The 27,601-nt window shown below is 44.8% G+C and overlaps 1 protein-coding gene across 2 annotated transcripts in view; it reads right to left on the bottom strand.

Annotated features, from left to right (window-relative positions):
- Window positions 1-27,601, bottom strand: part of itga4 (integrin alpha 4) — a 184,673-nt gene that overhangs the window by 12,845 nt on the left and 144,227 nt on the right. For both annotated transcript variants that reach the window (XR_015757649.1, XM_043693478.2), the window contains exons 25-26: window positions 20,112-20,231; window positions 17,722-17,817 (exon numbers count right to left, since the gene is read on the bottom strand). Coding sequence is in view for 1 of the 2 variants with exons in the window: in XM_043693478.2 (XP_043549413.2) it covers window positions 17,722-17,817; window positions 20,112-20,231 (216 nt within the window). In the remaining variant the exon portion in view is untranslated. The remainder of the gene's footprint in view (window positions 1-17,721; window positions 17,818-20,111; window positions 20,232-27,601) is intronic.

Here is a 27,601-nt window from a genome sequence, read left to right on the forward strand (position 1 = left end):
TCCAAGGCCCCAAAGGAAACTTCCATATCCACCACAGATTCACCTGCACCTCCACACACATCATCTATTGCATCCTCTGCACCCGACGTAGCCTCCTCTATATTGGGGAGACAGGCCGGCTACTTGCGGAGCGTTTCAGAGAACACCTCTGGGACACCCGGACCAACCAACCCAACCACCCTGTAGCTCAACATTTCAATTCCCCCTCCCATTCCACCAAGGATATGCAGGTCTTTGGACTCCTCCATCGTCAGACCACAACAAAACGATGCTTGGAGGAAGAACGCCTCATCTTCCGCCTAGGAACCCTCCAACCACAAGGGATGAACTCGGATTTCACCAGTTTCCTCATTTCCCCTCCCCCCACCCTGTCTCAGTCAAATCCATCAAATTCAGCACCGCCTTCCTAACCTGCAATCTTCTTCCCGACCTCTCCGCCCCCACCCCAGTCTGACCTATCACCCTCACCTTGACCTCTTTCCACCTATCACATTTCCGACGCCCCTCCCCCTAGTCCCTCCTCCCTACCTTTTATCTTAGCCTGCTGGACCAACTTTCCCCATTCCTGAAGAAGGGCTTATGCCCGAAACGTCGATTCTCCTGTTCCCCGGATGCTGCCTGACCTGCTGCGCTTTTCCAGCAACACATTTCCAGCTCTGATCTCCAGCATCTGCAGACCTCACTTTCTCCTCAATTTATTAGTGGCCTGTATGGATGCACCTTAGCATCTTTTCTCACAATTGCTTAAGGATAATGACTCTTTCTTCTCTACAACATGCCATCTTGGACCATCAATCCAACTCTGAACCCAATATGCTTGTGACAGCACATGAACGTCCTTGATACTTTCAGGTCACTCTTTCATCTGAAATTCTTGCAACACTTGGTTGCATCTTGCTGGATAGATCACTTGTAGGCACTTGTCTATTAGATTGAATCTTTCTGCTTGTTGATGACTTCCAGATATTGAACTGTTGCTTCATTTTAGTTCTGGAAGATTCCTCACAGTCATAGTATCCTCTTCTTTCATCACAGAGAGTCTTGTTCTCAACAGGATGTTGGTGACATACATCTGTTTCATGTGCTTACTTGCCATATCCAGATGATAAGTCTTTGTAACCAAAGATAAGATTTATTTCAGGCACTTTGGAACAGATAGTAATGGCATGTGAAAAATGTTTTGAAATTGCTTATAGTCACATCTGACTGCCATTTTGACTTTTTCAAGTAAGTACTTTTGAAAATGTTTATAAGCAAATTCAAAGGCGAGACATTCTTTCTTCATCTGAGTATGGTGTCATGTCTGTTTGCATCAACACACTAGAAATAATTACAACTGGTCTTCTTGCTGCAGTTGGTTTGTTACTCAATGCAGGACGACTGAAATCATTATATTTCAACACTAATGTTGTCATCATAAGTTGATCAATTTTAGCAGAACTGCTTCTTGTTCTGTGCTCCAATACCACTGGACGTCCTCAGCAGTAGCTCAACATAATGGTTCACATTCTGGCAACAAACTGAGCAAGAATATTGCTAAATAGTTGATGCATCCAACAAACTATAACACTGCCATTGATGGCTGTATCATTGCTACAACTCTCACGTTTTTTGAGGTCCAAGCAAAGACGATTTGTTGTCAGCATGTGACATATGTACTTGAATTCAGTCATCTTTAATTGCGATTTTTTAATTCAGTCTTAGGTTCACTGGCAATCGCTCTCTAGCAATCGCACTAGGTTCTGATCATAGTCTGTTATGGCTTCTTCCCTTGTGTCTCCAAATCCAAACAGCTTTTTGAACCATCTGTATCTCCCAAATAACATCCAGAATGTAGTTAAAAAGCTTCTGCTTTCATCATGTTCACTTGCCAGTAACCATCCTTCAAATTTTGTACAGTGAAGACTTTTGCCTTTGCAAGTTTTGGCAAAGTTCCTTTGATGGTTGTCATGGAATAGTGAAATCTCTGCAGAGAGTTATTTTGACTTTTTGGGTCTATGCAGACTCTCAGCTTTGTAGGTTGCTTCACTGTTACCATGCTATTATGAAGATGTGGGTATACCTTTAAAAATGTTAAAAGCAGCAGAACTACCAGACACAGCACCAAGTGTTCTCAATAAAGCAACAATGTATGTAACACTGGGTCAAACAACTTGATTAGTTCATTGCCTGAAGACAAAAACAAATTCAAATTCGGCCAATCGGTTTAAATTATACCCCGAAAAAAATACCAATTTCCAAATAAGTTTGAATTGTGTATATTGACAATCTTAAAAGCCAATGACACAATCCGATGCTCTGGGATATAAGATCAAGGGAAAATCGAACAGTTGAGAGGAGAACTGCCAAGTCCTAGCATGTAACAGACTGCTTGAAAAAAACATCTCTCTTAAAATTACCTTTTTGATCAGTAACCTGTAATGCAGAAATTCCTAACAAGGAGAAAAGAAGACACAGGAAGTTCCGAAGATGAGAACCTAAAGTTGCCTAGTTTTGAGAAGTGTTGTTTTATAAATCTTAATTGGGAGTTTTTTCAGACTAGTATTATAGAAGGGAAGGTAAAACACAGGTTAGAGAAGGAAATTATAAATAGTGGTTAGTTAATTATTCGCTGTTATACTTTAAGAAATAAAGTTGTTAATTTTTACTTTACATAGTTCTTGGCCATTCGAATTTTTACAGATTACTGCACGGGGATAAATCTTTTCGGGTGTGTTGCTGGTTTTAAATTAAGCCGCACAGTTTACCCTGTGTCGTAATGGTGCTGCTAATCCATTCTGCAGGTGTTGTCACTTTGCTATTTACCCACTTCTTTTCCAGCTCTTCCATCTTGTCTTTCAGGCTAGCCTTGAGGCCAGTTGGAATTTTGCTCAGCAGTTGATCAACTGTTCTTACGCTTTCACCTACATTGAGATGGTTTTCTCCAGGAAGACATCCTAAACCTGAAAACACTATAGGATTTGTTCTGCAGTCAATGGCATTGAGTGTTGTGACACATTGCCCAGTGCAACTGTTAGTCTTGTTCCAGCTGAGATAAGTGACTTTCTCTTGCTTTCCTCTTGACACAATATTGTGATGTCATTTAGCCCTAACCTTACTTTCCAGAGCTCCATTTTTGAATCATTATGCCACATCAAGCAAAATGCACAGGTCTGTGAAGGTCCTGATGTACCAGTCTCTCTATCTGAAACTTAATGTTGACTTGATGTTCTACTTCTGCAGTCATTAGTCCACTGTCATAAACCATTTATCACCTATCAACCTGACCAAGCTAAACTGTTCTATGGTGTAGAGTGATTCACCAGACTCTTTAATTTTTGACAGAATCTTAGATTCACACAGTGAGCATAAGTAACTTCTCAGAAATGTTAGGGAAACAAGGAGCTAGCGAGAGGGAGCAATTGAAGGAAATCACTATTAGTAAGAAAATTATGCTGAGGAAATGAATGGGGTTAAAGGCTAACAAATGAAGAGGCACCGATAATCTATGTCCCAGAGTACTAAAGGAAGTGGTCCTGAAAATATTGGAGATTTAAGTGGACTGCTTCCAAAATTCTGCGGAATTGTAAGCAGTACTCACAGATTGGAGGATGGCAACTGAAACCGCACGATTTAAAAAGGAAGGGATTGGAAAAAGCACAGAATTACAGACAAAATCTAACATCAGTAGTGGGGAAAAGCTAGAGTCTAATCCCCACAAGGTGTGATAACAGATATCTGAAAAGCATTAACAGCACTGGACTAAACCTGCAAGGGCTTATAAAGGGATTCTGGGTAATCCAAGATGGAGGATGGGAAAAATTTCTGGCTATAACAGCTGCTCCATTTTTGAGGTATTGTAGGTGATTTCCTCAAATTCCAAGAGCAACAATTGCTGTTTTATATGTTGTTGCATTGTTTTGAAACATTGAAGAAAAAAAAAAGTCAAAATAACAGCAATTTTAAAAGGGAGAGGTACAGACAAAGGAAGCACATGGTGAGGTCAGTGCAGGAGAGGGAGAGAGAAAAAAAGAAATTGACACCACAATGAACCTGCACAGTTACTGCCTTTGCTGTTTGAATTCATGTATTACTGGACATCGGAGCATGTCTGGGAAAATTAGCAAACAGTGAAATTCACAACTAATCGTGGAGGAACCTGTTTGGGCGAGGTCACAGCAGAGAATAGTTTTAAGTGTGGCCTACAGAAAGTCTACAGTAGTAAATAGAGTGGGTTCTTCCTTGATTATATGTTTTTTGAGATATGTCTCTTGATTAAACTTAAAAAATAAGCTATAATTATTAACTTAACCTGGAGCAGAGTTTTGTAGAGGAATAAGAAGGTGTTATTTTCTGGGTCTGTAGATTGAGAAGGAGCAAAAATGGCCTTTAGTAGAGTGATATGCTCTTCTTGTCGGATGTGGGAGTTTAAGGAGAGTTTATGGATTACTGCGGATTATATCTGCAATAAATGCCATTGGTTGTGAATCCTACCAGATCGAATGGACCAGTTGGAGAAACAGTTAGAGGCAATGAGGAACTTGCAACAGTAAGGGGATGTGATGGATGGCAGTTATAGGAAGGGGGGAAAATCACAGATACAGTCACATAGATGGGTTAGCTCCAGGAAAGGTAAGAGAGGTAGGCAGGTAGTGCAGGAGTCTTCTGTGGCTATCCCTATTTCAAACAAGTATGCAGTTTTGGAAAATGCAGGGGGTGATGGATTCTCAGGGGAATGTAGCAGGAACAGTCAAGTTTCTGGTATTTACGTTGGCTCTAATGCAATGAGGGGTACATCGAGTTCCAAGAGATCGATTGTGTTCAGGGACTCTCTAGTCCGAGGTACAGACAGACGCTTCTGTGGCCAGCAGTGAAAGATCAGAATGCTGTGTTGCTTCCCTGGTGCCAGGATCAAGGATGTCTCAGAAAGGGTGCAGAATGTTCTCAAGGGGAAGAGGGGCCAGCAAGAGGTCATTGTCCACATTGGAACCAATGACATAGGAAGGGAAAAGGTTGAGATTCTGAAGGGAGATTAGAGAGAGTTAGGTAGAAATTTAAAAAGGACGCTCTCAAGAGTAGTGATATCTGGATTACTCCCAATGCTACAAGCTAGTGAGGGCAGGAATAGGAGGATAGATCAGATGAATGCATGGCTGAGCAGCTGGTGTTTGGAAGAAGGATTCACATTTTTGTGTCATTTGGGGTAGAAGTGACCTGTACAAGAAGAACGGATTGCACCTAAATTGGAAGGGGATTCATATACTAGCAGGGAGATTTGCTCAGGAGGATTTAAACTATTAAGGTGGGGGCATGGGACCCAGTGAGCTAGTGAGGAAAGAGATCAATCTGAGACTGGTACAGTTGAGAAAAGAAGAAAGTCAAACAGTCAACAGCAGGAACAAGGTAGGACTGGTAAATTAAACTGTCTTTATTTCAATGCTAGAGGTCTAACAGGGAGGGCAGATGAACTCAGGGCATGGTTAGGAACATGGGATTGGGATATCATAGCAATTACGGAAACATGGCTCAGGGATGGGCAGGACTGGCAGCTTAACGTTCCAGGATACAAATGCTACAGGAAAGATAGAAAGGGAGGCAACAGAGGAGGGGGAGTGGCGTTTTTGATTAGGGACTACATCTGTACCGAAGGAGGGTATTTCTGGAAATACATCCAGGGAAGGTATTTGGATAGAACTGAGAAATAAGAAAGGGATGATCGTCTTACTGGGATTGTATTATAGACCCCCTAATAGTCAGAGGGAGATTGAGAAACAAATTTGTAAGGAGATGTCAGCTATATGTAAGAATAATAAGGTGGTTATGGTAGGGGATTTTAACTTTCCAAACATAGACTGGGACTACCGTAGTGTTAAGGGTTTAGATGGAGAGGAATTTGTTAAGTATGTACAAGAAAATTGTCTGATTCAGTAGTGGATGTACCAACTAGAGAAGGTGCAAAACTTGACCTACTCTTGGAAAATAAGGCAGGGCAGGTGACTGAGGTATCAGTGGGGGGACACTTTGGGGCCAGCGACCATAATTCTATTAAATTTAAAATAGTGATGGAAAAGGATAGACCATCTCTAAAAGTTGAAGTTCTAAATTGGAGAAAGGCCAATTTTGACGGTATTAGTCAAGAACTTTCGAAAGCTGATTGGGGCAGATGTTCGCAGGTAAAGGGACAACTGGAAAATGAGAAGCCTTCAGAATTGAGATATCGAGAGTCCAGAGAAAGTATATTCCTGTTAGGGTGAAAGGAAAGGCTGGTAGATGTAAGAAATGCTGGATGACTAAAGATATTGAGGGTTTGGTTAAGAAAAAGAAGGATGCATATGTCAGGTATAGACAGGATAGATCGAGTGAATCCTTAGAAGAGTATAAAGGAAGTATGAGTATACTTAAGAGGGAAATCAGAAGGGCAAAAAGAGGACATGAGATAGCTTTGGCAAATAGAATTAAGGAGAATCCAAAGGGTTTTTACAAATATTTAAGGACAAAAGAGTAACTATTGAGAAAATAGGGCCCCTCAAAGATCAGCAAGGCAGCCTTTGTGTGGAGCTACAGAAAATGGGGGAGATACTAAACGAGTATTTTGTATCAGCATTTACTGTGGAAAAGGACATGGAAAATATAGAATGTAGGGAAATAGATGGTGACATCTTGAAAAATGTCCATATTACAGATGAGGAAGTGTTGGATATCTTGAAACACAGGATCTGATCAGGTGTACCCTAGAACTCTGTGGGAAGATGGAGAAGTGATTGCTGGGTCTCTTGCTGAGATATTTGTATCATCGATAGTCACAGGTGAGGTGCCGGATGACTGGAGGTTGGCTAACATGGTGCCACAGTTGAAGAAAGATGGTAAGGACAAGCCAGGGAACTATAGACCAATGAGCCTGACTTCGGTGGTGGGCAAGTTGATGGAGAGAATCCTGAGGGACAGGATGTACATGTATTTGCAAAGTCAAGGACTGATTAGGAAGAGTCAACGTGGTTTTGTGCGTGGGAAAGCATGTCTTACAAACTTGATTGAATTTTTTGAAGAAGTAACAAAGAGGATTGATGAGGGCAGAACGGTAGATGTGATCTATATGAACTTCAATAAGGCATTTGACAAGGTTCCCCATGGGAGACTGATTAGCAAGGTTAGATTTCACGGAATACAGGGAGAACTAGCCATTTGGATACAGAACTGGCTCAAAGGTAGAAGACAGAGGGTGGTGGTGGAGGGTTGTTTTTCAGACTGGAGGCCTATGACCAGTGGAGTGCCACAAGGATCGGCGCTAGGTCCACTACTTTTCATCATTTTTATGAATGATTTGGATGCAAGTATAAGAGGTATACTTAGTAATTTGCAGATGACACCAAAATTGAAAGTGTCGTGGACAGCAAAGAAGGTTACCTCAGATTACAACAGGACCTTGACCAGATGGGTCAATGGGCTGAGACATGACAGATGGAATTTAATTCAGATAAATGCGAGGTGCTGCATTTTGGGAAAGCAATCATCAGCAGCACTTATATACTTAATGGTAAGGTCCTAGGGAGTGTTGCTAAACAAAGAGACCTTGGAGTGTAGGTTCATAGCTCCTTGAAAGTGGAGTTACAGGTAGATAGGATAGTGAAGGTGGCGTTTGGTATGCTTTCCTTTATCGATCAGAGTATTGAGTACAGGATTTGGGAGGTCATGTTGCGACTGTAAAGGACATTGGTTAGGCCACTGTTGCAATTCTGGTCTCCTTCCTATTGGAAAGATGTTGTGAAATGTGAAAGGGTTCAGAAAAGATTTACAAGGATGTTGCCAGGCAGGGAGGATTTGAGCTATAGGGAGAGGCTAAACAGGCTGGGGCTGTTTTCCCTGGAACATCGGAGGCTGAGGGGTGATCTCATAGAGGTTTACATAATTATGAGGGGTATGGATAGGGTAAATAGACAAAGTCTTTTCCAGAACTAGAGGGCATAGGTTTAGGGTGAAAGGGGTAAGATATAAAATAGACCTAAAAGGCAACCTTTTCACACAGAGGGTGGTACATGTATGGAATGAGCTGCCAGAGGAAGTGGTGGAGGCTAGTATAATTGCAACACTTAAAAGGCATTTGGATGGGTATATGATTAGGAAGGGTTTGGAGGGATATGGGCCGGGTGCTGGCAGGTGGGATTAGATTGCGTTGGCATATCAGGTGGGCATGGACAGGTTGACCGAAGGGTCTGTTTCCATGCTGTACATCTCTATGACTATAAAGGCAAATTATGTGTAAAGAATTTGCTGGAGTTTAAGGAAGCAACTAGTAAAGTAAATAAAGGAGAAACAGTGGATGTGGTGATTTAGATTTTTAGAAGGCTTTTCATAAGGTCTCTCCTAAGAGATTTGTGGGCAAAGATAAAGCCTACTAATAGGGATAGAGAATATATTAGCAAGAGTTGGTTCATAGGAAATAGACAGTGGAAATAAATTAGTTTCAAGAAACAATACTTGGGCTCCTACACATACATACATACATAAAATATATTATAAATGACCTGGATGAGTGAAACAAAGGCAATATTTTCAAGTTTCCGGCTGACACAAAACTGGGCAGGACTGAGAGTTGTAAGGAGGCTTCAAGGTAATTTAGACACAGTGAATGAATGGGCAAATGCATAGCGAGTTTTTAACATTTTGGTGTGAAAAAAAAGAAAGAAGAGTATTATTTAAACAGTGATATATTAGGAAATTTGAATTTACAATGGAATGTTGCTGTCTTTGTATACCAGTCAATGATAGTAGACAGGCAGGTGCAGCAAGCATTCGGGAAGGTAACTGTATATTGATCTTCAATGCAAGAGAATTTGAGATCAGAAGTAGGGATGTCTAACTGCCATTATACAAAGCCTTTGTGATACCACATCTGGTGTACTGCATGTGGTTTTCATTTCCCTACTCAAGAAATTGTATACTTGCTATCGAGGAAGTGCAGAGGTTCACTACGCTGATACTGGGGATAGCAAGACTGTACTATGAGAAAAGATTGATTCGACTGAGCCTGTATTCACCAGTGTTTAGAAGGATGAGAGGGATTTGATTGAAACATGTAAAGTTCTAACACAACTAGGCGGATGCAGAGGAATATTCTCCCTGGGTAGGGAGTCTAGAACCAGAGTCCACAGTCTCAGGATACAGTGTACACTATTTAGAACTAAGGAGAGGAAAGGTTTCTTCACTCAAAGGGAACTGAATCTGTGGAATTCCTTATCACAGAAGGCTGTGAAGGCCTAATCACTGAATAGATTCGAGAAACTGACAAATCTTTTCTTGGAAGATTTTAAAGTATTAAAGGCATGGGCAAAAAGCAGGAATATGGCATTGAGATAGAGGATCAGCCATGATCATACTGAAGGGCAGAACAGGCTCAAAGAGCCAAATAGGTGAAAGTGAGGACGGCAGATGCTGGAGATCAGAGTCTAGATTAGAGTGGTGCTGGAAAAGCACAGCAGGTCAGGCCGCATCCGAGGAACAGGAAAATTGACGTTTCGGGCAAAAGTCCTTCATCAGGAATGAGCCCTCATTCCTGATGAAAGGCTTTTGCCCGAAACGTCAATTTTCCTGTTCCTCAGATGCGGCCTAACCTGCTGTGCTTTTCCAGCACCACTCTAATCTAGACACAAGGGACCAAATGATTTACTCTTACCTCTAGTTTCTACACTTCGATATTTTATTACTATTTCTCCAATCCTGATGAAGGGTCTTAGCCCGAAGTGTTGATTTTTCCGCCTCCTGATGCTGCTTGGCTTGCTGCGTTCCTCCAGCTTCCAGTTTGTTTACTTTTGATATTTCTCCAGTGGCCATCTGTACCTGCCTGTTATCCTTCTATTCACCAAACGGTGAAGGGCGGCATGGTGGCTCAGTGGTTAGTACTGCTGCCTCTCAACTCCAGGGACCCGGGTTCGATTCCAGCCTTGAGCGTCTGTCTGTGTGGAGTTTGCATATTCTCCCCGTGGCTGCGTGGTTTTCCTCCAGGTGCTCCGGTTTCCTCCCATATTTGAAAGATGTGCAGGTTAGATGAATTGGCCATGCTAAATTGCTCCATAGTGCTCAGTGATGTGTAGGTTAGGTGCATTTGTCAGGGGTGAATGTAGCGTAATGGGGTAGCGGAATGGATCTAGGTGGGTTGCTGTTCAGAGGGTTGGTGTGGACTTTTTTGGGCGGCACGGTGGCACAGTGGTTAGCACTGCTGCCTCACAGCGCCTGAGACCCGGGTTCAATTCCCGCCTCAGGCGACTGACTGTGTGGAGTTTGCACGATCTCCCCATGTCTGCGTGGGTTTCCTCCGGGTGCTCCGGTTTCCTCCCACAGTCCAAAGATGTGCAGGGTCAGGTGAATTGGCCATGCTAAATTGCCCATAGTGTTAGGTAAGGGGTAAATGTAGGGGTATGGGTGGGTTTCGCTTCGGCGGGTCGGTGTGGACTTGTTGGGCCGAAGGGCCTGTTTCCACACTGTAATGTAATGTAATCTAATCTAATCAAACATTTGTGTAAAATGATTCAGCTTCCTGCACGGAGAACACCACTTTCCTCAGAGAGTGGACTTGGCTTTTCTTTTGTGTGATATCCTCCACAGTATTCAAAAAACAACAAAAGAACAGCAGATGCTGGAAAATCAGAAACAAAATCAGAAATTGCTGGAAAAGCTCAGGAGGTCTGGCAGCATCGGTAAAGAGAAAGTAGAGTTAAATGTTTTGGGTCCAGTGACCGTTCTTCCAGAAATATTAACACTGACGCTGCCAGCCCTGAGTTTTCCCAGCAATTTTTGATTTTGATTCCACACAGTATTAGTATTTTCCCTTTTGTGCACGATGGAACGCTTAGCCAATTTTGTCATGATATGCTGGTTTATAATCTCAGTGTATCCGTATGTTGGTTGCTTTTCTGAGAGTACGTTTCTCCTCCATTAGTAGGCATGCTCTGACTGCTGGATCTCTGAATTAGATGAGCTTTGAGTTGTGCAAATTCACAGCAATTATGAGTTAAGTTCATGTAGTCACATTGAATCTTTATTTAATGGCAAGATTGGATTAGAAAAAAGGTGAAGGGAACACTGAAGGAGGACAATGAGACTGCTGGATATATGTACATCATTCATTAGCAGTAATGGATGGATCCATTGAAGGCTCCATCCTGTATGATTCTGCGAAGCTGCTCAAAGTGAGTCCCAGAACATGCTCCTGTTCTCCTAGGTTAGAAGAACTCAGCTGCATTAGATGCTCCCTGACATGGAAGCAACTAAGTACTGAGGGAGTAGAAGCTCTTCCCGTTGATGTATCTCATTAGTTGCTCACCTACCACTATAACAGCCATGGGTGCAAGCAATGATGTTCGACACTTGTGGGAATCCAATGATCGAGATGAATCCCACAGATCTTTGAGCCGGTGAGACTTTAGCTATATCAAATTGAAGGAATGGAGTAAACTCACAAACAGCACATCAGTGATGTTTGAATGTAATGGCGCACTGCTGCTTGTGGGGCACACAGAGACACAATGCTAATCCCTGGAATGAGCCGGAGATTAAGTAACAGTGAATATTACAGTTACATGCAGGGCATGGTGCACAGTGCTGAGAGGGATGAGATCTTCTGCTATGACAGCAAAAAACGGACTGAACACCTGCCTAGATAGATGCAGTATCCTGCAATTCTCCAATATATCCAGGTATCAGTATCACTAGCATAAAGGCAATGCCATAGGTGTGTCCTCTAGTGCTTTCTGACACTTCATTTCTTTCTTTGCCCTCTGCATGCAAATATCTGCCTCTGCTGCTTAGGATGTTGATCAATTTCGCCACTTGACCCAAGATTTTATAACAATAGTTCCATTACCACCTATCTCTATACATCTGAAGACTGATGTGTGGCAATGGCTGAGTGCCCTTCCTAAACAAAATTTCTTTTATGGATCCATTTAACTTCTTGATGCAGCCATGACTGTCACCCCACTGTATTGTCAACTCCTTGACCCTGGACAGTACCACGTCCAGCGTGTAACCAGTGCCACTGCTGAAATTACAAACTGGCCCTTAATAAACAAATTAACTCATTAATAGGATTAATCAGAATAATTTTCAAACCTGGAAGACTTCAAAGTGCCACCCTTCACAGCTGTCAGAAAATTTGTCCGAGACAGAAATGGGAAAACAAAACTCCCCACCTAAGCCCAATCCATCGGGATCAAAATATTCTGCCCACAATCACTGCTTTAATATAGGCATTCATACGGGCCAGTTTGCATCCAGTAAAAGGCAAAATATTTTGTGCAACTCAAGGCTTTTAAGCAAAAAGCTCTGAAATGATTTAAGGTAACCTTTCTAGTTATGTGGCCCAAAAGAAATAGCTGTCAAAAATTAGTGGGCAAACAGAAAAGTGCAGTGCAATAACTAGCAAGTAACAAATCAGTAAGGTGCATAAAACCATCTACTTCATTTAGACAATGAATATGTTGCTGTGTGAAGTGGGTACAATGTTGTCTGTTTTCTATTCTAAAACATCCTCCTTAGAGGACACTTGTACAGCATATTTGACAGTAACTACTATCCAGGGCTAATACTACATCTGTGGTATCTAAGAAGAGAGGCAGATTAAATTGAAGAACTGCAGAAAGCTGACAATATACAGCTACAGAAGAATTCCACCAACAGATAAACAGCTCACATATACATTCCAAAACAGTTCTTCATCAACATGCTACATTTTTACTGCTGGTCTTTGCAGAGTCATAGAGTCATAGAGATGTATAGCATGGAAACAGACTCTTCGGTCCAACCCGTCCATGCCGACCAGATATCCCAACACAATCTAGTCCCACCTGCCAGCGCCCAGCCCATATCCCTCCAAACCCTTCCTACTCATATACCCATCCAAATGCCTCTTAAATGTTGCAATTGTACTAGCCTCCACCACTTCCTCTGGCAGCTCATTCCATACACGTACCACCCTCTGCGTGAAAAAGTTGCCCCTTAGGTCTCTTTTATATCTTTCCCCTCTCACTCTAAACCTATGCCCTCTAGTTCTGGACTCCCGACTCCAGGGAAAAAACTTTGTCTATTTATCCTATCCACGCCCCTCATAATTTTGTAAACCTGTATAAGGTCACCCCTCAGCCTCCGATGCTCCAGGGAAAACAGCCCCAGCCTGTTCAGCCTCTCCCTATAGCTCAGATCCTCCAACCCTGGCAACATCCTTGTAAATCTTTTCTGAATTGTTGAAACTTTATTGCTGGAACAGCACAGCAGGTCAGGCAGCATCCAGGGAACAGGAGATTCGACGTTTCGGGCACAGGCCCTTCTTCAGGAATGAGCAGAGAGTGTTCAGCAGGAGAAGATAAAAGGTAGGGAGGAGGGACTTGGAGGAGGGGCGTTGGAAATGTGATAGGTGGAAAGAGGTCAAGGTGAGGGTGATAGGTCGGAGTAGGATGGAGGCGGAGAGGTCAAGAAGAAGACTGCAGGTCAGGAAGGCGGTGCCGGGCTGGAGGGATTCGGCTGAGACAAGGTGGGGGGAGGGGGGATGAAGAAACTGGTGAAGTCCAAGTTCATCCCCTGTGGTTGGAGGGTTCCCAGTCGGAAGATAAGACGCTCCTCCTCCGACCGTCGGGTTGTTGTGGTTTGGCGGTGGATGAGTCCAATGACCTGCATATCCTCGGTGGAGTGGGAGGGGGAGTTGAAATGCTGTGCTACAGGGTGATTGGGTTGGTTCGTCCGGGTGGCCCAGAGTTGCTCTCTGAATCGCTCCGCAAGTAGGCGGCCTGTCTCCCCAATATAGAGGAGGCCACACCGGCTGCAGCGGATGCAGTAGATGATGTGGGTGGAGGTGCAGGTGAATCTGTGGCGGATATGGAAGTTTCCTTTGGGGCCTTGGAGAGAAGTGAGGGGGGAGGTGTGGGCGCAAGTGTTGCACCTCCTGCGGTTGCAAGGGAAGGTGCCGGGAGTGGAGGTTGGGTCGGTGGGGGGTGTGGATCTGACAAGGGAGTCGCGGAGGGAGTGGTCTCTACGGAAAGCTGATAGGGGAGGGGAGGGAAATATATCCTTGGTGCTGGGGTCTGTTTGGAGGTGGCGGAAGTGACGGCGGATGATGCGCTGTACATGGAGATTGGTGGGGTGGTAGGTGAGGACCAGTGGGGTTCTGTCCTGGTGGCAGTTGGAGGGGCGGGGCTCAAGGGCGGAAGTGGAGGAGATGCGGTGGAGGGCACCGTCGACCACGTCGGGGGGGAAATTGCGGTCCTTGAAGAAGGAGGCCATCTGTGTTGTATGTATTTTGAACTGGTCCTCCTGGGAGCAGATGCGGCGGAGACAAAGGAATTGGGAGAATGGGATGGCGTTTTTACAGGGGGCAGGATGGGAGGAGGTGTAGTCCAGGTAGCTGTGGGAGTCGGTTGGTTTGTAGTAGATGTCCGTGTTGATTCGGTCGCCTGAGATAGAAACAGAAAGGTCTAGGAAGGGGAGGGAGGAGTCCGAGACTGTCCAGGTGAATTTGAGGTCGGGGTGGAAGGTGTTAGTGTAGTGGATGAACTGTTCAACCTCTTCTGAACCCTTTCAAGTTTCATTGCATGTACTCACATCTGGACAAATGTTACAGCATACAACTGAACATTTGAAACAGAAAGGCTTGAAACAGAAAATCATATTTAATGATATGATCAGTCACTGCCTGCAGTATGAGCTGCAATATAAGTACACTGCTATTGCTCCTTAAACAAATGTCTCAAAATGATAAAACCATAAGATGTAGGAGCAGAAATAGGCCATTGAGCCCATCAGGTCTGCCCTGTCATTCAATGAGATCACAGCTGATCAGATAACCCTCATGTCCTGCCTTGCTTTTTCCGCCATAACCCCTGATTCACTCACTGATTACAAAGCTACCACAGCCTAAATAGAGACCCTGCATCTACAGCACTCTGCTGTACAGATGTATTGGACAGGGTTGCAGGAGAGGGAGAGAAGACATTCCTCATCTCTCACTGAAATGTGTGACCCATCATTCTGACGTTACATCCTCAGGGCCCGGACTCTCCCAAATAGGGAAACAAATCTTTCCACATCTGCCCTGTCATGTTGCCCCAAGAATCTTGTGACCTTATTGAAATGTGCATCTCATTCTCCTATATTTCAACAAGTACAGATTCAATCTACTCAACCTCTCCTCAAAGCTGATAATCACCTTAGTGAACCTTCTCTGAACGTCCTCCAATGCCAATATATCTTTCCTTAAATAAGAGGTCCAAAACGGTTCACAGTATTTCAGGTGTGGTCTGACTAGTGCCTTCTATAGTTTCAGAAAAATGTCCCTACTTTTATATTTCATTTCCTTTGAAATAAAGGCCAACATTCCTTTTGCCTTTCCTATTGCCTATTGAATTTGGATACTGGCTTTTTGTGATTCATGGACAAGGACTCCTAAGTCTCTCTGTTCTGTAGCTTTCTGCAGTTGTTCTCCTTTTAAATAAAATTCAGCTCCTCTATTGTCCTGCCAAATTGCATAATCTCACAATATATTACATTATAATCCATCTATCAATTTTTTTTGCTTATTTGGTTGACCTGGAGAAAGTGAGGACTGCAGATTATGGAGAGTCAGAGTCAAAAGGTGTGGCACTGGAAAAAGCACAGCAGGTCAGCAGCATCTGAGGAGCAGGAGAGTTGACATTTCAGGCATAAGCCCTTCATCAGGAATGTGGGCGGGGAAGGGGGCTGAGAGATAAATAGGAGAGTGAAGCTGGGAAGGTGATAGGTATTTGAAGGTGGGGGTAATTGTGATAGATTGGTGGAGATAGATGGGAACAAACATGGACAGGTAGGACAGGTCAAGAGGGTAGTGCTGAGTCAGAGGGTTGGATCTGGGATGAGGTGGGGGGTGATGAGGTTTGGAAACTGGTGAAGTCAACATTGATGCCACGTGGTTGTAGGGTCCTGAGGCAGAAGATGAGGTATTCTTCCTCCAGTCAGAGAGTAGCTTTGATTTGGCGGTGGAGGCGACCCAGGATTTGCATATCCTTGGCTGGGGAGTTAAAGAGGTTGGCCACAGGATGGGGTTGTTTGGTGTGTGTGGTTCTGGGATGTTAACCTGCATATCTCCCTCTCCACTTTGTGTCATCCTCATCACTTGCCTTCCCACCTATTTTTGCATCATCCACAAACTTGGCAATAGTACATTCATTTTCCTCATCCAAGTCATTAATTTATGTTAATTCCTGTGGCATATCACAATGCTTTCTGTGTATATTAATATGGCATTTAACAGAAGGGAACAATGTATATCAACTCAGGATATTGACATCAACTCGGAGCAGGTATGTAACAAGACTTTTATGGCACTCAAAAACATTTGCTTATGGGATGTGTACATTATTAGCAAGTCAGCATTTGTCATCTATTTCTAACTGCCTTAGACTGCAGTACTCCTTATGGTATCGGCACAGTGCTGTTCGGGATGAAATGCCGGGATTCTGACCCAGTGACAGTTAAGTAGCTGCAAGTCAGGACGATGTATGTTTTAGGAAAATCTGCAGTTTGTGTTCCCATGGTCGGCTGTTTATTTCTCTAGGTAGTAGGTGTTGCAGGTTTGAATGTAATTTGTGAATTATACACATTGCACCACTGTGTGCTGGCAGTGGAGAGAGTACCACTAAGGGCTGGAGTGGCAATCATGTGGGCTGCTTTTCCTGGACGATGTCAAGTTACTTGAGTGTTATTGGAACTGTATCCATCTCAGCAAATGGAGATTATTCTCAAACCCTTCAAATTTGTGCCTATAAGTGATAGGCAGTCTTTGGGGAATCGGTCGTTGAGTTATCTGCCAGAGAGCTCCCCACCTCTGACTTGCTCTTGAAACCACAGAATGTGTGTTGCTGGTCCTGTTAGGTTTTCAGGGTGCCAATGGTGGGGGATCCAGCAATAGTAATGCCATTGAATATCAATAGAAAATTATTAGACTTTCCATTGTTGTAAATGGTCGTTGCCTAGCTCTTGTGTGGTGTGACTGTTATCTGCTTATTAACCCAGATCTGTGAGAAGGAAAAAAATCAACTTGTTCGAACATGTTTTGACACAGCTCTGTTGCAGACAGGATTAGACCCATATCTTCTGACACTACAACTGTGCCACAAGATCTCAAAAATAATTTTTGACACTCTTGCAGGACAGGTGAGACTTGAACCTGGAGTGTCTGGCCCAGGCACTGGGACACTACAAATCCAAAACACCACCCTTCAGCTGAAGCATGGGTGTTATTCAGTTTTGGTGCATAATTTACCACAGACTGATTCAGGAAAACGTTTTTACATTCTTAATATCAGCTCTATATTTATTTCCAACTTTCAGACCCTCACCAAAATAAATTGATTCTACTCTTTCCTTACATTTCTAGAAACAGACTAATTTTATGTACAGGGTGATAATTGATGTATCTGATTGATCTGTCCTCAGACACAATCTTTCCTGGTCCCAGTGAGTTAATGCATTAATTACACAGTTGAAAAAAATCAACCAATCTGCCGGTTCTTGATTGCCACACACTATCTGGGATAGATGGGATCAGCTGTGATAATCTTACATAGTTAAATACTATTCAAAGTCTGGACTTAAATATGCAAACTGGCCATTTGGACATTATTCTGCAAAGTTGCTTTCATCTCTCATGACATTGTATACAGGATGAATTCAGGAAAGAGGAGGCAAAGTCAAATTGTTTGGATTAAATAATTTAATACTTACAGTTATACTTGTGCCTCCTCCTTTTTCAATAACTTTGGGATTCTGCCCTGATGATGCCACAGCTTCTGTAGTAAAAATTGTTGAAGCAGCAGAATCCTGTTGAAATAAAAAGTGAAGGTTTGCCTTGTTTTAAATACAAAAATATTAAGTTAGCATGCTCTGAGATACTTTGTGGTATAAAACAGCTTTCAAATGTAGAAATAACAAATCCACACATACCTGTAAATGATATGGATTTATGTAAATTCATTGAAATTATAATTTTGTTCCTTATTCCATTCCCTTTTCACATGCACCCCTCTTCAACTAGGAATTTGGGGCAATTTCAACAGCAAACTTCAACATGGATAATATTTCCTTATTACCTGATGAGTGTTACAATTTAGAAAATGTGGCCTTGTTAATTTTATTGCAGAACTGTCAGATAATCTGACAAAATGTGGTCAAAGTTAGGGAGGAAATTGCAGGGCCCCTAGCAGACATATCTGTGTCATCTGTAAACACAAGTGAAGTACCAAAGGACTGGAGGTTGGTTAATGTTGTGCTATTGTTTAAGAAAGACTGTAAAGAGAAGCCTGGAAACTATAGACTTGAGAATCTGACATCAGTGGTAGGTACGTTGTTGGAGGGGATTTTGAAAGATACGATTTACAATCATTTGGAGAGGCAAGGAATCAGTGGGGATAATCAGCATGGTTTTATGTGAGGAAAATAGTGTCTTACAAATCTGATTGAGCTTTTTAATGAAGTAACTAAAAGGATTGATGAGGGCATACCTGTGATGTTGTTTACTTGGACTTTAGTAACATTTTTAACAAGGCTCTGCATAGTGGACTAATTAGTAAAGTTAGATCACATGGGATTCAAGGTGAGTTTGTCAATTGGATGCATAATTGGATTTATGGTAGAAGACAGAGGGTGATGGTGGTGGGTTGTTTTTCAGACTGGCAGCTTGTGACCAGCAGTGTTCTGCAAGGATTGGTACTGGGTCCACTTTTGTTTGTCACGTATATAAATGATTTGGATGAGAATATAGAAGGCATGGTTAGTAAGTTTTTAGATGACACCAAAATTGTGGTCTAGTGAACAGTGAAGAGTTATCTAAGATTACAAAGAGATCTTAATCAATTGAGTCAATGGACTGAGGAGTGGCAGATGGAGTTTAATTTGGATAAATGCAAGGTTTTGCGTTTTGCTAATACAAACAAGGGCAGGACTTAATGGTAGGGGCCTGCGTAGTGTTGTGGAACAGATAGAATTAGGGGTTCAGGTACATAAGTTTTTGAAATTTGAGTCACAGGTAGACAGGGTGGTTGAGAAGGCATTTAGCATGGTTGCCTTCATTGCTGAGACTTTAGAGTATAGGAGTTGGGACGTCACGTTGAGGTTGTATAGGATGTTGGTCAGGCCTCTTATGGAGTACTGTGTGCAGTTCTGGTTGCTCTGTTATAGGAAGGATATTATTAAACTGGAGAGGGTTCAGAAACGATTTATCAAGATGTTGCCAGGAATATAGGGTTTGAGATATAAAAGCAGACATGAAAGACTGGGTCTTTTTTCAATGAAGCATAGGAGGCTGAGAGGTAACCGTATAGGGGTTTATAAAATCATGATGGGGACAGATAAGGTGAGTGACAAGGGTCTTTTCCCTAGAGTGGGAGAGTTTAAAAACTAGGGGGCATGTCTTTTAGGAAAGAGGAGAAAAATTTAAAAGGACACACAGGGCAACTTTTTTAAAAAAACACAGAGAGTGGTTTGTGTGTGGAATGAACTGCCAGTGGAAGTGGTGGATGCAGGTACAGTTACAATGTTTAAAAGACATTTGGATGAGTTCATGAATAGGAAGGGTTTGGCGGGATATGGGCCAAGTGCAGGCAGAATAGGGCTAGTTTAGCCTGGGAATAGGTTCGGCATGGACTGGTTGGATCGAGGCTCTGTTTCCATGCTGTATGATTCTATGGCTGTAGACATATTTGAGAGAAACATCAGACCAGAGATTTGTTTTAGATAAGGAATCACATTCAAGATGCTCTGGTAGTTTTGCTTACATTTCACAAGGGAAAAGAAAACAAAGGCAAACGTCAACTCAAGCCCAATCAAGAACATCACCACATTGCGTTGCCAAAAGACAGGTACATTCAACAGCAATTGGGAAAAATTGAGAGAATTACAAACACAAGATAAATATCCTAATCCAGTTTTCTTGAAATACTAAAAACAGAAAAATTATGTTTGTTCTCCTCCCATAATCTTCAGAATTTGTTTGCACATTAGTTGAATAGATTATTCAAAATAGCATAGAAATTTGGTATTCAGTTATTTTTTAAACTAAAGACAATGCTTAGACAATCTCAGAAATCATACACACAAATGAACAAAATAAAACTTACCGATGCCAAAAATGCATAATTGAGTCTCATTGCAACATGGATGGATACAGCTCTTCCATGTTCAATATCTCCTAACTGGCATGTGATACTTAAACAGGAAATTCCATGTCTGAAACAGGACTGTAAAAAAAAAATCAAATAGAACACAGAACAGTACAGCACAGGAATGGGCCCTTCAGCCAATCCTGATGAAGGGCTTTTGCCCGAAACGTCAATTTTGCTGAAGCTCCACGATGCTGCCTGAACTGCTGTGCTCTTCCAGCACCATTGATCCAGAATCCCTTCAGCTAATCATGTTGTGCCGAATGTGACACCAAGTTAAACTAATCCCTCCTGCCTGATCTTGGTCAATATTCCTCCATTCCATACATATTCATATGCTTATTTAAAAGTCCCTTAAAATGCCCCTATCCTACCTGCCTCCACCATTGCCCCTGACAGTGCATTCAGCACTCCTACCACTCTGTAAAAATCTTGCCCTGACATCTCCTTTGAACTTGCCCCCTCACACTTTACATGCATGCCCCCTAGTTTTAGATATTTCAATTCTAGGAAAAAAAGATTCTGACCAACAACTCTATCTGTGCATCTCATAATTTTATAGGCTTCTATCAAGTCTCCCCTCAGCTTCTGCCACTCCAGAGAAAACAACCTGAGTTTTTCTAGCCTCTCCTTATAGCTCACACCCTCTAATCCAGTAAACATCCTGGTTAACCTCTTCTGCATCCTCTCCAAAGCCTCTATATCCTTCCTGTAATGTGGCAACCAGAATAGAATGCAATACTCTAAGTATGGCCTCACAAAATTTTTATAAAGATGCAACATGACATCTTGGCTCTTGTTTTCAGTTACCTGACCAATAAAGGTAAGTATGCCATACACCTTCTTTACCACCCTATAGACTTGCATGGCCACTTTCAGGGAGCTATGGACTTAAACCACATGATCCTTCTGTACATCAATGCTGTTCAGGATCCTGCCATTAATTGTATACTTTTCCTTAACATTTCAGCTCCCAAAGTACAGCACCTCACACTTACACAGATTAAACTCCATCTGCCATTTCTCTGCCCACATCTGCAGTTGATTATATCCTGCTGTATCTTTTGACAATCTTCTACACTCCACAACTCCACCGTTCTTTGTATTGTCTGCAAACTTACTAACCCACCTAACTACATTTTCATCCAAGTCATTTGCATATATCACAAACAACAGAGGTCCCAGTACGATCCTTGTGGAACATCACTAGTCACAGACCTCCAGACTGAAAAACAAATCTTCCACCACTACCCTCTGCCTTCGATGGGCAAGCCAATTCTGAATCCACATAGCCAAGCCACCGTGGATCCCATGCATCTTAATTTTTCAGATGAGCCTACCATGAAGGACCTATTTGAAAACCTTACAAAAAGGAGAAATCTCATCACTTATCATATCAGTATATCAACAGTCTGACGAGAGAAGGGGCCATATTGGACCTGGTGTTGGGGAATGAGCCTGGCCAGGTGGTAGAAGTTGCGGTGGGGGATTTCTTTGGGAACAGTGACCACAATTCTGTAAGTTATAGAATACACGTAGACAAAGATGAGAGTGGTCCTGCGGAAAGAGTACTAAACTGGGCCAAGGCCAATTATAACAAAATTAGGTTAGAGCTGGGAATGTGGATTGGACACAGCTATTTGAAGGGAAGTCCACATTTGATATGTGGGAAGCTTTTAAAGATAGGTTAAAGATAGTGCAGGATAGGTTTGTCCCATTGAAAGCAAAAGATAGGAAAGGCAAGATTCATGAACCATGAGTGACAGGATAAATCATACGACTAGCCTAGAGGAAAAGGGAAGCGTACATAAGGTCCAGACAGCTAAGAATAACAGAATGGGCCTGGAGGATTATCAGGAGAGTAGGACCAGTCTTAATCGAGGAATCAAGCGGGCTAAAAGGGATCATGAAATAGAGCAGAATTAAGGAGAATCCCAAAGCCTTTTATTCTTATATAAGAAGCAAAAGAGTAACTAGAGAAAGGGTTGGTCCACTAAAGGGTAAGGAAGGAAGGCTGTGTGTCGAACCTGAGAAAATGGGTGAGATTCTGAATAACTATTTTGCATCAATGTTCACTGAGGAGAGGGACATGATGAATGTTGAGATTAAAGATGGAAGTTTGATTACTCTGGATCACGTTGGCATAAGTAGGGAAGATGTGTTGGGTAGGCTAGAGGTTACTAAGGTGGACAAATCCCCAAGACTGGATGGGATCTATCCAGGGTTGCTGAGGGAGGCGAGAGAGGAAATAGCTGGGGCCCTGACAGATATCTTTGTCGCATCCTTAAACACAGGTGGGGTGCCCAGAGGACTGGAGGGTTGCTTATGTTGACCCCCTGTACGAGAAGGGTAGTAGGGATATTCTGGGTAACTACAGACCAGTGAGCCTGACGTAAGTGGTGGGTAAGTTGATGGAGAAGGAAATGAGGGATAAAATCTATTTATATTTGGAAAAGAATGGGCTTATCAGTGATAGGTAACATGGTTTTGTGTCAGGGAGACTGTGCCTTACCAACTTAATAAGAGTTCTTTGAGGAAGTGACCAAGTTGATAGATGAAAGAAGGGCTGTAGATGTCATATACATGGACTTTAGTAATGCGTTTGATAAGGTTCCCCACGGTAGACCAGTGGAGAAAGTGAAGTCACATGGTGTGCAGGGTTTTCGAGCTAGGTGGATGAAGAACTAGTTGAGCCACAGGAGACAGAGAGTAGTAGTTGAAGGGAGCTTCTCAAAATGGAGAAAGGTGACCACTGTTGTTTGTGATATTCATAAATGATCTGGAAGAGGGCATTGTTGGTATGATCAGCAAGTTTGCAGATGACGCAAAGATTGGTGGAATAGCAGAAAGCGTAGGGGACTGTCAGAGAATACAGGAGAATTTAGATAGACTAGAGAGTTGGGTGAAGAATTGGCAGATGGAGTTCAATCCAGGCAAATGTGAGATGATGCATTTTGGGAAGTCTAATTCTAGAGCGAATTATAAATTAAATGGAAGAGCCTTGGGAAAAGCTAATGGTCAGAGAGATCAGGGCGTTCAAGTTCATTGTACCCTGAAGGTTGCTGCACAGGTGGATAGAGTGGTCAAGAAGGCACATGATATGCTTGCCTTCATCGGACGGTGTATTGGTTATAAGAGCTGGCAGGTAATGTTAAAATTGTACAAGACATTGGTTTGGCCGCATTTAGAATACCATGTACAGTTCTGGTCGCCACATTACCAAAAGGATGTGGACACTTTTGGAGAGGATGCAGAGAAGATTTATGAGAATGATGCCTGGTATGGAAGGTGCTAACTATGAAGGGAGGTTGAGTAGGTTAGGATTAGTTTCATTAGAAAAAAGGAGATTGAGCGAGGAACTAATTGAGGTCTACAAAATCATGAAGGATATAGACAGGGTAGATAGACATAAGCTTTTTCCCAGGGTGAAGGAGAGGTCACACTTTCAAAGTGAGAGGTGAAAATTTTAAGGGGGATACACATGGAAAGTACTTTACACAGAGGATGGTAAGTTCCTGGAATGTGTTGCCAGCAGAGGTAGTAGAGGCAGGCACGGTAGATTCAGTTAAGATGCATCTGGACAGATGCATGAGTAGGTGGGGAGCAGAGGGATACGGATGCTTAGGAACTGGGCAACAGATTTAGTCAGTGGATTTGGATCGCCTCAGGCTCGGAGGGCCGAAGGGCCTGTTCTTGGGCTGTAAATTTTCTTTGTTCTTTGTTCTTATCATGGAGAGTAGGACACACTCATTCAAAATACTAAGCTTATTATTAACCTCGAGGAGAAAGTGAGGTCTGCAGACGCTGGAGATCAAAGCTGAAACTTTATTGCTGGAACAGCACAGCAGGTCAGGCAGCATCTAGGGAACAGAAGATTCGACGTTTCGGGCACATGCCCTTCTTCAGGAATGAGCAGAGAGTGTTCAGCAGGAGAAGATAAAAGGTAGGGAGGAGGGACTTGGAGGAGGGGCGTTGGAAATGTGATAGGTGGAAAGAGGTCAAGGTGAAGGTGATAGGTCGGAGTAGGGTGGAGGCGGAGAGGTCAAGAAGAAGACTGCAGGTCAGGAAGGCGGTGCCGGGCTGGAGGGATTCGGCTGAGACAAGGTGGGGGGAGGGGGGATGAAGAAACTGGTGAAGTCCAAGTTCATCCCCTGTGGTTGGAGGGTTCCCAGTCGGAAGATAAGACGCTCCTCCTCCGACCGTCGCGTTGTTGTGGTTTGGCGGTGGATGAGTCCAATGACCTGCATATCCTCGGTGGAGTGGGAGGGGGAGTTGAAATGCTGTGCTACAGGGTGATTGGGTTGGTTCGTCCGGGTGGCCCAGAGGTGCTCTCTGAATCGCTCCGCAAGTAGGCGGCCTGTCTCGCCAATATAGAGGCCACACCGGCTGCAGCGGATGCAGTAGATAATGTGGGTGGAGGTGCAGGTGAATCTGTGGCGGATATGGAAGTTTCCTTTGGGGCCTTGGAGAGAAGTGAGGGGGGAGGTGTGGGCGCAAGTGTTGCACCTCCTGCGGTTGCAAGGGAAGGTGCCGGGAGTGGAGGTTGGGTTGGTGGGGGGTATGGATCTGACAAGGGAGTCGCGGAGGGAGTGGTCTCTACGGAAAGCTGATAGAGGAGGGGAGGGAAATATATCCTTGGTGGTGGGGTCCGTTTGGAGGTGGCGGAAGTGACGGCGGATGATGCGCTGTACATGGAGATTGGTGGGGTGGTAGGTGAGGACCAGTGGGGTTCTGTCCTGGTGGCGGTTGGAGGGGCGGGGCTCAAGGGCGGAGGAGCGGGAAGTGGAGGAGATGCGGTGGAGGGCATCGTCGATCACGTCGGGGGGGAAATTGCGGTCCTTGAAGAAGGAGGCCATCTGTGTTGTGCGTATTTTGAACTGGTCCTCCTGGGAGCAGATGCGGCAGAGACGAAGGAATTGGGAGAATGGGATGGCGTTTTTACAGGGGGCGGGGTGGGAGGAGGTGTAGTCCAGGTAGCTGTGGGAGTCGGTCGGTTTGTAGTAGATGTCCGTGTTGATTCGGTCGTCTGAGATAGAAACAGAAAGGTCTAGGAAGGGGAGGGAGGAGTCCGAGACTGTCCAGGTGAATTTGAGGTCGGGGTGGAAGGTGTTAGTGTAGTGGATGAACTGTTCAACCTCCTCATGGGAGCACGAGGTAGCGCCGATACAGTCATCAATGTAGCGGAGGAAAAGATGGGGGGTGGGGCCAGTGTAGTTGCGGAAGATGGATTGTTCCACATACCCTACGAAGAGGCAGGCATAGCTGGGGCCCATGCGGGTGCCCATGGCTACTCCTTTTGTTTGGAGAAAGTGGGAGGATTGGAAAGAAAAGTTGTTCAGGGTGAGGACCAGTTCAGTCAGTCGAAGGAGGGTGTCGGTGGAAGGGTACTGGGTGGTACGGCGGGAAAAGAAGAAGCGGAGTGCTTTGAGTCCTTCGTGATGGGGGATGGAGGTGTACAGGGACTGGATGTCCATGGTGAAGATGAGGCGTTGGGGACCGGGGAAGCGGAAATCCTGGAGGAGGTGGAGGGCGTGGGTGGTGTCACGGACGTAGGTGGGGAGTTCTTGGACTAATGGGGACAGGACCGTGTCGAGGTAGGAGGAGATGAGTTCGGTGGGGCAGGAGCAGGCTGAGACGATGGGTCGTCCGGGGCAGTCAGGTTTGTGGATTTTGGGCAGGAGGTAGAAACGGGCGGTTCGGGGTTGTGGTACTATGAGGTTGGAGGCGGTGGATGGGAGGTCCCCTGAGGTGATGAGGTTATGGATGGTCTGGGAGATGATGGTTTGGTGGTGGGGGGTGGGGTCATGGTCAAGGGGGCAGTAGGAGGAGGTATCTGCGAGCTGGCGTTTGGCCTCAGCGGTGTAGAGGTCGGTGCGCCAAACTACTACTGCGCCTCCCTTGTCAGCTGGTTTGATGGTGAGGTTGGGGTTGGAACGGAGGGAGTGGAGGGCTGCGCGTTCCAAGGGTGAGAGGTTGGAGTGGGTGGGAGGGGTGTGGGAGTTCAGGTAGCGGTTAATATCGCGGCGGCAGTTTGCAATAAAGAGTTCGAGGGCAGGTAGGAGGCCAGCATGGGGTGTCCAGGTGGACGGGGTGTGTTGGAGGTGGGAGAAGGGGTCGTCAGAGGGTGGGTGAGGGTCTTGATTGAAAAAGAAGGCACGGAGGCGAAGGCGGCGGAAGAATCGTTCAATGTCACTCCGTGTATTGAATTCATTGACCCGAGAACGTGTGGGAACGAAGGTGAGACCCCTCCTGAGGACTGATCTCTCATCCTCAGAGAGGGGCAGGTCCGGAGGGATGGTGAACACACGGCAGGGCGGGGAGCTAGGACCTGGTGTGGGACTGGAGCTGGATGTGGGGGCGGGGTTAGGCCTGGGGGCGGGGACAGAGGTCGGCGGGGGGGCGGGGTTAGGCGCGGTGACGGGACTCGGCCGGGGGACGGGGTTAGGCGCGGTGACGGAACTGGGCCGGGGGGCGGGGTTAGGCACGGTGACGGAACTGGGCCGGGGGGCGGAGTTAGGCGCGGTGACGGAACTCGGCCGGTGGGCGGGGTTAGGCGCGGTGACGGAACTCGGCCGGGGGGCGGGGTTAGGCGTGGTGACGGAACGCGGCCGGGGGGCGGGGTTAGGCGTGGTGACGGAACGCGGCGGGGGGGCGGAGACACATGCGGCGATGTCCGAATGCAGGTCGCTGACGTCACTGGGGGCGGAAGTAGCTGCGGCGACCACGGAGACAGAGTTTTTCCCCATACTCGCGGAGGTTTCCAATCTGTTGGCGATTGTCTTCATGACGATGGCAGAGCAGGTTGTCTGTGCGGCGATCCCGGAGGCGGTTGTTTGGGCCGCGATCATGAAGGTTGCGAGGTCGGTGGGGGCGGAAGTGACGTCATCGTCGGCGGCGCCTGCGCCTATTGCCGCGGGCGCTGTAGCGGCCGCGTGTGTTATGGCGCCGGACTGGAGGCCGATGGAAGGTTCTGGAACAGTTGAGGAGTCCGGAGTTTGGGGGTAAGTACATGAAAGTTTTTGGTACTTACTGCCTTTAATTTCTGATATGGCTAGAAAGAACTGTTTGTTCAGTCTATGGATTCTTCTGTAAATGAAGAACAGTAGAGGTCCTTTACAGGTCTGTGAGAGAGTTGTCCTGAGCTGGGGTAGGTCGAGTTGCAGGGAATGTAGGTACCGGCGCATGGCTGCAAGCGTGGAGCGGAGGATCCGGAGGGAGGTCCGTTGCTGGAGGCTGCGGATTTGTTGCAGGTACTGGTAGTCCTGGTTGGGTCCAAATTGTGTTGGTCGGAAGGTGATCTGGAGTCCATGGGGGATCAGTCGGTTCCGTAGGCAGGTGCTGAGAAAGGAGATATGGCTGTGGTAACGAGTCTGCTTCAGAATGTGGCTGAAGAGCTTCTGTGCAGAGGAGATGACCTGGGGTGTGCAGTGAGAGAGGGACTCACTGAA

Source organism: Chiloscyllium plagiosum, unplaced genomic scaffold (genome assembly GCF_037043375.1).
Source record: "Chiloscyllium plagiosum isolate Xiang-an unplaced genomic scaffold, Cpla_swu_hap1 HiC_scaffold_7, whole genome shotgun sequence".
Lineage (NCBI taxonomy): Eukaryota > Metazoa > Chordata > Chondrichthyes > Orectolobiformes > Hemiscylliidae > Chiloscyllium > Chiloscyllium plagiosum.